Consider the following 10011-nt stretch of genomic DNA (forward strand, 5'->3'; position numbering starts at 1 on the left):
CAATATAAAGTGTATAAAATTATTAGTTAATTATTTCACCATTAACGTTTCAATAAAAATAATTATTTTTGTTTCAGATAAAATATGCTGTTTCTAACAACATTAATTTTTCCATTGTTAATTCATTTGGGTGCATCGTGCGGTTCAGATGAAGGCTTAATGAAACAAAAAAATTTTTATCGTGATCAATGTAAATGTAGAGAATATGTAGGTTCGTACGCGATATGTTACAATTTCCGCTGCCAAAATTTTCCGAAATACTTTCAAACATCGGTTAAATGCTTTAAAATAAGCGGATCCGGAATTAGGGATTTCTTACCAGGAGATTTTGAAAATTTAGCACACATAACCAAATTACACATTGAAAATAACATAGCGTTAAAAACGATTCAACCTGGAACTTTTAAAAAATTATATAAACTAGCAACTTTATCGATTTCTTTTAACCCACAATTAATGAGTTTGAATGAAGATGTTTTTAGAGGGCTATATAGTTTAGTATCGTTACAATTATCTAACAATGGATTTAATGAAATCAAAGATTTTTCAACGGCTTTAAAAGTTTCGTTTATGCCGATGTTAACGACGATTATTTTAACGGAACTACACTGCTCAAGAGTTGAAGAAGATGATTTCGCTTATTTATCCGGAAGCAAAGTGAGAAATATTTTTTTTGATGGTTCCCAAATTAATTATATACACCCGGATGCGTTTATTAATTTAAAAGGTTTAAGGAATTTAAGTGTTAGCGATACTTTGGTGGAGGAACCAAACGTGATTGAGATTTTACAAAAAATTAAGAAAAATAAGATACCGTTGATGTCGTTAAAATTAAAATTGTGGGGTAATAAAACACGAGTACCTCATCAACTTTTCAATGTAATAGGAAATACGACGATAACCGAGCTAATTTTAAACGAGAATCAATTTGATATAATCGAGCAGGATACGTTTCCTAAAATGCTTAACATTAACACCTTAATTTTAGAAGAATCTAAGATTACTGATATTAAAGAAAATGCTTTAATTAATTTTCCTAATTTAAAACAATTATATTTAAAAGAAAATAAAATGGTTGGAATACCGCTGGGGGTGTCAATACGAACGTTAGAGGTGTTGGACATTTCTAGAAACACAAAACCAGAATCGTCTTGTTTTACCTTCAAATTTGATAACATGGCTTCATTGAAAATTCTTGATTTAAGTTATAACAACATTATAAGAATTTATAATCGCACTTTACACGGACTCCCAAACCTGAAAAAATTAAATCTTTTCCAAACAAACATCTTGTTAATATCAAATAATTCTTTTAAAGAATTAAGAAGCTTGGAATATTTGGATTTAGGCGACAACGATTTCCCACAAATATCTTGGGTTAAAAATACCTTTACCGGATTAATTAAATTAAAATATTTATCCCTGGAAAAGTGTAAAATTAAATTTTTTCCCAGCAACGACATCTTTGAAAATTTGGTATCTTTACAAACTTTAAATCTCCGAAATAATTTTCTTGTTGAAATACCCCAAGATTTAATGATTTCAATGAGCAAAATGAAAGTCTTAGATTTAGCTAATAATCGATTAAAACCTTGGCAAGAACGGTTATTTATTAACACCGCGGTGGAGAATTTAATAATTTCCCGAAATCCATTCACACATTTAACGAAAGCTATGTTACAAGATATTGCTGATTTGAAAGTAGTTGACGTTTCAAATAATCCATTTCATTGCGAATGCGATCAATTAATCCAACCAATCCACTCCTTAACAGATGAAAGAATCAATCACATATTAAGCCTTTTAAATCAAACAAATTCCTTTTGTATATCACCAGAAACTGACAATACAATTGTCGAATATTACCGGAGTAATTTGGAACGGTGCAGCAGAGAAAGGATCATAAAAATTTTGAGACACACAGCGCCTTTATTAATATGTGGATTTCTTCTCCTCACAATTTCATTTGTTTCTTACAACTATCGATCACACATTCGTTATTGGATTTTTTTATTAAAACTATCTACATTACGAAGAAACCAATTAAATAAAAAACGCGATTTCATCGAACGTCGCATTAATTATATATACGACGCAATAGTTTCTTATAGCAATGAGGACAGAAATTTTGTTATAAGATTAGTAAATATGTTGGAAAGTTATGACCCATTTCTTAAATTAAGCGTATACGGTAGAGATTTTGAGATTGAAACGAATGTGTCTGAATCAGTTTTGAAATGGGCTGCAAGAAGCAGAAAAACCTTGCTCGTAATCAGCAATTCTTATATTAACTCGGAATGGTGTGCTTGGGAGGCTGCAATTGCTGAAAATCATAGGTTATTTCTTGAAAATGAGCGTGGAGAATGTGTGAATGATTCGTTGGTTATGATCCAATTAGGGAGTATTTCGGGTTGTAGCATAAGTCCGATGATGAAATATCTTATGAAGACTAGAATTCTTTTGCAATGGGAACCTGAGGAAAATAAACAAAATCTGTTTTGGGAGAAATTGAGGAATGCTTTAAGACCGCGATTAAATAACTAAAAAGAAATGAATTAATATGATAATTTGTAATAACTTTTGTTAATAAAAACAAAAATTTATTATGTATTATTTGCTGTTTTTAATTATATTTCTTGTATCTATTCTTATACCTATGTATACAGTGTGTGCACGCGGCAAAGCGCCGGAACAATAGGGCCGTTAAGGTCAATCCATTAGAAAGACCGTCTTTCAAAAAATCGATAATCTAAATTAAATTAGACGGATTAGTAACGTTTTCACGTTCGAAAATTGTTTAATTTTTGCAATAATTAATGTAAAAGTTTAAAATTCCCCACCCCGACTCTAGATGACGTTTTAAGTAAGAAGAAAGAAATCACAGACGTTACGCTCGCTGCCGTTTTCTTCTAGCGCATAAGATTCATAGCATTGTCTCTCTCCAGGAATTTTATTGATTTTTATACGCTCCAATCGTACGCTCAAATCTGATTGACGTATTTTGGAGTTCGCGCCCTGTAGTTTCATTAGTTTTTTTTTGGAAAAACTAAGATTCAGAATCAAAAATTAAAAAATATAGGGTCAATCAATTTTAAAAAACTTTATAAATAATAAATAAATAAATTCCTTTATTTCTATAATGCTTACATGCATAGAAAACAGTCAAAAAAACAAAAAACCTTTACAATTAAGTAAATAACTAATTAATTAATTATAATACCAATAAATTTACAAATTCAAATACAAAAAAATCTAGTACAAAATAAAAATAAAAGATGTTAATAAACATATTTCTTAGTGGGTTGAAATATTTTCGAGAAAAAAATCATCTACCCTGTAAAAAGCTTTCGCGATTAAGAATTCTTTCAATTTTTTTTTAAATACTTGTGATGGTAGCGCTTTCCAATCATCACGTAAGTAATTGTGCAGTTTTATACAAAAATATAAAACACTTTTCTGTATTTTAGAATAATTAGTCTTCGGTGGTAGTAAAAATAATCGTTCAGTGCCTCTCGTTTGATGTTGATGAGATAATTCATATTTTGAGAAAAATTCATGGTAATTAGTTATAACAAAAGTGCACATTCTAGAATAAACAAACATGGGAACGTGAGAATATTTTGTCCTGCGAAAAGAGCTCTACATGAGTCACGCGGACCCAGACCGAAAACCGCTCGTACACACTTCTTCTGAAGGATGAAAACACGTTCCGAAGTTACTGCATTTCCCCAGCAAATAACTCCGTATCTCAAACGCGATTCAACACACGCATAATAAACACTTAAAGCGACTCTCTCACCTACACATCGTGACACTGTTCGAAGCGCAAAACATGTTCTGGATAAACTAGTTGTCAACCAATGTGTTGACTCCAGGAAAGGCGGCAGTCCATCTTTAAACCGAGGAACGTCACCTCCTGTTTATAGGTGAGTAATGGTCCTCCAAACGTTATTTCCATCTCAGGTGTTTTATTTGCAAAAATCATAAAAGTTGATTTTGCTATATTGAGCTGTAGATTATTTCCTAACAACCATTCGTTTAGTTTTGTTAAATTCTCTCAAAGACCGCTTTTTCACTTTTTCTAGACACAACAGAAGTTGAATCATCCGCAAATAATACCAGTAAACTATCAAGTACATCAGGCAAATCATTAATGTACAGAAGAAACAAGAAAGGTCCCAAGACTGACCCCTGAGGTACTCCCTGAAATACTTCTTTCCACTCAGACCTAACTTCTCCTCCCGAATCGCTGTATGACATAACACACTGGCTTCTGCGGTGTAAATAGGATTTTAACCAATCAAGGACAACGCCGCGGAAACCCATTTTTTCCATTTTATTCAGAAGGATTTCATGATTCACACAGTCGAATTTTTAATTACAAAATCCATTATTCTTCTCAATGCAATTTTTTCAAATATTTTTGCAATATTTGATATCAACGCAACAGGACGATAGTTTGAAAAAACTGATCGATCTCCTTTCTTATACAATGGTTTAATTACTATTTTTTTAAGGCTTGCTGGAAAAACGCCCATAGAAAAGGACAAATTGATAACATTACTAAAGGGTTCAGAGAGAGCATCAGAAGAGAACTTCAATAAGGCCACCGGAATCTCATCAAAGCCTACCGCTTTTGTATCATTTAAAGATTGTATTGTTTTTTGAACTTCTATTGCATCACTTAAATATAATGCGAAAGTTTTAGATATTTGTAAGTTTCTTATTCTTAAGGGAACCGTATTAGAAATTTGTACACTATTTATAAAATATGTATTAGCAGCATTAAGTATATCTATATCATTTTCATACACTGGCCGAAATACGTTTAGATCAAAATAATTATTTGATTTTTTGCATCCCCTGAGTGCATTAATGGTTGTCCACGTAGCTTTAGCTTTATTTGACGTATTTTCAATATAGTTAGTATACGAAGCCTTTTTTGATCTTTCAATTTCTGTCTTTAGGTACTGACAGAAATTTTTATGTGCTTCAGGAGTAACAGCCCCATTTAACACTCCTTTATATAACTGCCGAACTTTCGAATAAGCCAATTAAAAAAAAATACTTAACGGCCCTATTGTGAGGCGTGGTTCAAAGTTCGATAAAAAATAAAGGAAAATGGAATTGTTTTACCTGGTTTTATTATCACTAACAAATTTATGATTACACAATACATTTATATGAATTTATAATGTTTGGCGGTTACAATAATAATTGTCTCTCTCTCGTATGCGCTCCCATTTAAAGATGCGCGGGAGACAATTTGGGGGTGCGCATCGTGCGCATAGAAACGAATGTTTACGTTACACAAACATTTCCATTAGGTGTATTTTTAACAACTAGTGAAGTGAAATAAGAGAAATTATAACATTGATTACAAGTAATTACAATAAATAAGGTAAAACAAACAATTAAAGCTTTTACAATTTTAGGTTAAGGGCAAAATGCAGATGTTGTTGACTGGGCGCGTTAATTTTCCATTCTGAATTTTGACGGTTACCACTCGAAGGCGACCGTCTTTACCAGGGTGTACTTCCACAACACGTCCAGTAGTCCATTGCAATGGAGGCTTTAATTCGTTACGTATAACAACTAATTCTGCGATTTGAATTGAAGGAATATCCGTATTCCATTTCTGGCGTTGTTGAAGAATGTACAGATATTCATTTCGCCAACATCCCCAGAAATCCTGAACCATTCGCTACAGTAAATTCCACCGATCATAACGGTTCAATAAACGATCAATAATATTTGGATCTGGAATCTGTGCACCAAGAGAATCTAAAAGTAAAAAATGTGCGGGGGTTAATGGTAATAAGTCATTTGGATCGCTCGACAAAGGACACAATGGCCTGGAGTTCAAGATAGCTTCGATCTGTGATAGGACTGTTGACATCTCATCATAAGTATTTGTTCTAGAATCACTCTTGTATGGCATAGCATACAACAGCTACACGGCTAAGGTGGAACAAAATATTAAGAATGAGCCAAATTCTTTTTGGAATTTCATTTCTAACAAAAAAAGAAACTTAAATGAAGCAACGTGTTTTCAACAACATGGTTCAACACTTTCTTCTGCAGAAAATATAAGTATGGCATTTGGTGAATATTTCAGTTCTGTTTTTGATAATGTTTCTTCTTATATGCTTAATAAATATGATGAATCCCTTCAAAGAAGCTCGTTGAACATATTTACATTTAATCCCATTTCGAACAATGAAATATTGGAAGCAATAAGAAAGTTAATGCCAAAAAAGGCACAAGGACCGGATAATATACCCCCTTACATCGTAAAAGGTTGCAAAAAGTTTTTTTTGTTGCCTCTCTCTATTATCTTTAACCTAGCAATTTCCACCTGTACGTTTCCTTTACATTACAAGTGGGCAAAGGTTGTACCTATACACAAGTCTGGTTCTGTAAGTAAAATCACCAATTATAGACCAATTTCAATAATATCCTGTTTTGCAAAAGTCTTCGAAAGCATTATATATAATAGAATATTCAATCACATCAAAGAGGCATTGCATGTTAACCAGCATGGATTTATCCCTAATAGATCTGTACAAACAAACTTAATTATCTTAAATGAATATGTTAGTTCTGAATTGGCTACACTGACTTCACTAAAGCGTTCGATAAAGTGAATCATGATGTACTTTTAGACAAGTTAGTATTGTATGGTTTATCTAAACAAACATTAAATTTTTTTGGATCTTATTTGGAAAACAGACATATCTACGTTAGTTATAAACATAGCGAGTTACAAAAATTTTAAATAAACTGTGGTGTTCCGCAAGGGAGTAGTCTAGGGCCTTTACTCTTTATTGTTTATTAATGACATGCCGTCCATTGTAAAGGAATCTGAATGCCTACGGTTTGCTGAGGACCTAAAACTGTTTCGAAATATACGTGATGAAAATGATTGTGTGTGCCTACAATCTGATCTTAGAAGACCAATAATTTGGTGCAACAAGAATATGCTCCACCTTAACCCTTTGTCTACCAGCGGTATTTAAAAGTCTCGCAAAATATAGATACGTTCAGCTAATCAAAGCTAACGTGATTATTAGAATTTAAGTGAGACTTAAAAGTACCGCTGGATGATAAATGACGTTTTATAAAATTTAATTCTGGTAGGGAAGGGGTTAATGCGGAAAAATGTGAAAAAATTACTTTCACTTTAAAGAAAGTACCGATTGTTTGAGTATTATATCAATAACAATAAACTGAAAAACATTGTACAGAAAAAAGATTTAGGAGTAATATATACACAAAGGTTTAACTTTGACGAGCACGTAAAAGCTACAACTGCATCAGCTCTAAGGTTATTAGGATTTATTATAAGAAACTGTCACTCCTTTTTCAATATTGACACCATATAGGTACCTATACAATTTATTAATTAGATCAAAACTGGAATATGCTGTTGTGGTATGGGACCCTGGAACAGCCTATCATTCGAATATCATTGAGACAGTACAAAACTAATTTATTAAATATATTTTCTACAAACAATACAATAGATTTATTGGTTTTCAGTCTTATGAATTGGCTCGGAGATATTGTGATATGACCAAATTGTCGATCATTTGATTGGTGTGATAAGTCCTGGTTATCTGTATAAGATACTAAACAATAAAGTAGATGCACCATCAATTTTGAGAGGCGTTGGTTTGTATGTCCCTACATATTCTGGTCATCCTAGGGCTCTGTTTAATATAAAGCGTTTCTCTACAGAACTGAGAAGAAACTCACCATTAAATAAAATGGTAACATTATATAATAAAGTATCAGCAAGAAACTCATTACCAATATTCTCTGTATTTTACAGGGAGTTCAGAACTAAGTGTTTTATGGCGCTCAACTGATTAAGTGTTGGTTGTTAATCACTATTTTATATTGCGGCCTGATTTTGGTAGATATTGTTCTATAGATCTTAGTTGTTCTACTATTAAGCTGGTTGAAACATGTAATTAGGGTAGCCTGTTTGTTTCAATAAATAAATAAATAAGGTGTTTTAATAAACTTAACTCCGGCCTCAGTCAATCCGTTAAAATGGGGTCCACCTGGTGGATTAAATTTCCAATGGATACCCAAGATAGTTTCAGTAACATCTGCCAGTTCTCGAAGTTTGTGGCTAGCATCAATAAAGTTAGTTCCCTGATCGGAGAACAACTTGGAACAGTGTCCTCGACGGAAAAGAAACCATCGGAGGGCAGCAATGAATGCAGCTGTAGATAAGTCTGAAACCTATGTGAATGGCTTTAGTAGTTGCACAAACAAAAACGCATATATAGCATTTTACAGACCGAGATCCTCGAGCTCTTGTCATGGTGGTGAAAATTGGACCAGCGAAGTCTACTCTAACTTTGGAAAGTCAGCCCTAAATGATGCATATGATCTGGGTTTGACACGGAAGCATTGGATAAATCTTGATAAGACGTGGTAAATGGCACTTTGTGGAGACAAAATCCACTACTGTTGCGCCAATATTGCTGATAACGTACGAAGTCCAGGATGCAAAAATTCACGGTGACTTTCTTCAATTTATAAGATGAGTTAAACGCTACACTTTTGGTAGTAACACTTGATGTTTTTGATGAAATGGTGCATCCGCACTATGTAACCGGCCACTCACCCTGAGCAACCCATCTCGATCTAGGAAGGGAGCGAACTTACGGATTGGTTTTGGTAGTAATTGGTTTTTGGTGAAAAAGCAAAGGATTTCAGAAAAACTTTTGTAATTCGACAGAAGAATAAAATCGTTTTTCTTCTGGGTTCTTTGCATGAGGCGAAGGACATAAGATATGATTCGTCAACGCATTCATAATAAATAAAAGTAATAATCCTGATGGCGAACTTTCAAAAAGCAGGCGACTGTTTTTGGAGCAGCTGGGCAAGAAATTAGTTTTAGAAAATATGAAAATACGAGCTAATAAACTTAACCTAACGCGGAACGTAAGAGGACCTGCGATTCAACTATCAGGACTCCCAACTTCACAAGAATCTCGAACGGTTTCGACTGGTCGACAAAGGTGTAAATACTGCAACGACCGAAAATCGAAATATTCTTACATGTTTTGTGGTACTTGCATCTGTTTGGAGCATTCAAATCCATGCTGCACCGACTGCGCAGAGAATTTTGTTTAAGATGTTTGACCATCTACATTTTATGCATAGACTGTATATATATAAAAATTCATTTTTTTTTGTGTTTATTGAAGATTTTAGTTTGCGTTTAGGAAAAAATTTTTCTTATATTGTTTTAAAATTTTTTTTATTTACACTTTTTGTGTAAACTACGTTAAATGTAACATTTACTCTAATAAATAATATCTTTTTGGGCTATTTTTACTTTCAGGAGTACAAAATAAGAGAGACTAACAGTAGAATACAATAAATTTAATATTTTATTGTGTTATAGTGGGAGGAATAAGCATCAAACTTTAGTTCTGAGCGACCCAGCCCGTCGAACAGTGTGATTTTTAAACCACCCGTCAACTGGAGGGTTAATAAGAGACGTACAGTAATTTTTCGTTCTTTGTTTTATTTTGTATGTAGATTTAATTTACGGTAATAATTCGAGGTACTTGACGATTTCGGATATCTAGATTAATGTTATTGGAGAAATTAACTTAATAAACAATTTTTAAATTTTTTTAACAAATTTCTGATATAAGGGTACAAAGATTTTACGTCATCGAAAAGAAAAAAAAATCTCTATCAAATGAGCCTAACGAAAGGGTACATTGCTACTTTAAAAAATTCAAGCGTTATTCATTTACTCATTTGTTTTATGAAATAAAAACAATTGAATGCTCTTTTATTGTGGCAAACTTATTATGGTTACTAAACTACGTAAGTATATTCAATTGGCTATTCTTTCTTAATTTGACCGGTATCCCCACTCTCTTGTGTGACGTCACGCCGGTCTGAGATGCGTGCCTATGATAATTCGAAATATTTACAGAATATAGAAAAACAATTTAAGTATAAAAAATTAAAAAG

General features: G+C 32.8%; 1 protein-coding gene across 1 annotated transcript; it reads left to right on the forward strand.

The window, feature by feature from the left end:
- The first annotated feature begins 29 nt into the window (after positions 1 to 29).
- LOC111419581 (toll-like receptor 2 type-2) lies at positions 30 to 2610 on the forward strand. The gene has a single exon (XM_071199080.1). It carries the CDS (start codon positions 85 to 87, stop codon positions 2542 to 2544), a length of 2460 nt encoding a protein of 819 aa, XP_071055181.1. The 5' UTR covers positions 30 to 84; the 3' UTR covers positions 2545 to 2610.
- Positions 2611 to 10011: the final 7401 nt, after the last annotated feature.

The sequence above is a fragment of the Onthophagus taurus genome, chromosome 8 (assembly GCF_036711975.1).
Source record: "Onthophagus taurus isolate NC chromosome 8, IU_Otau_3.0, whole genome shotgun sequence".
In the NCBI taxonomy this organism is placed as follows: domain Eukaryota; kingdom Metazoa; phylum Arthropoda; class Insecta; order Coleoptera; family Scarabaeidae; genus Onthophagus; species Onthophagus taurus.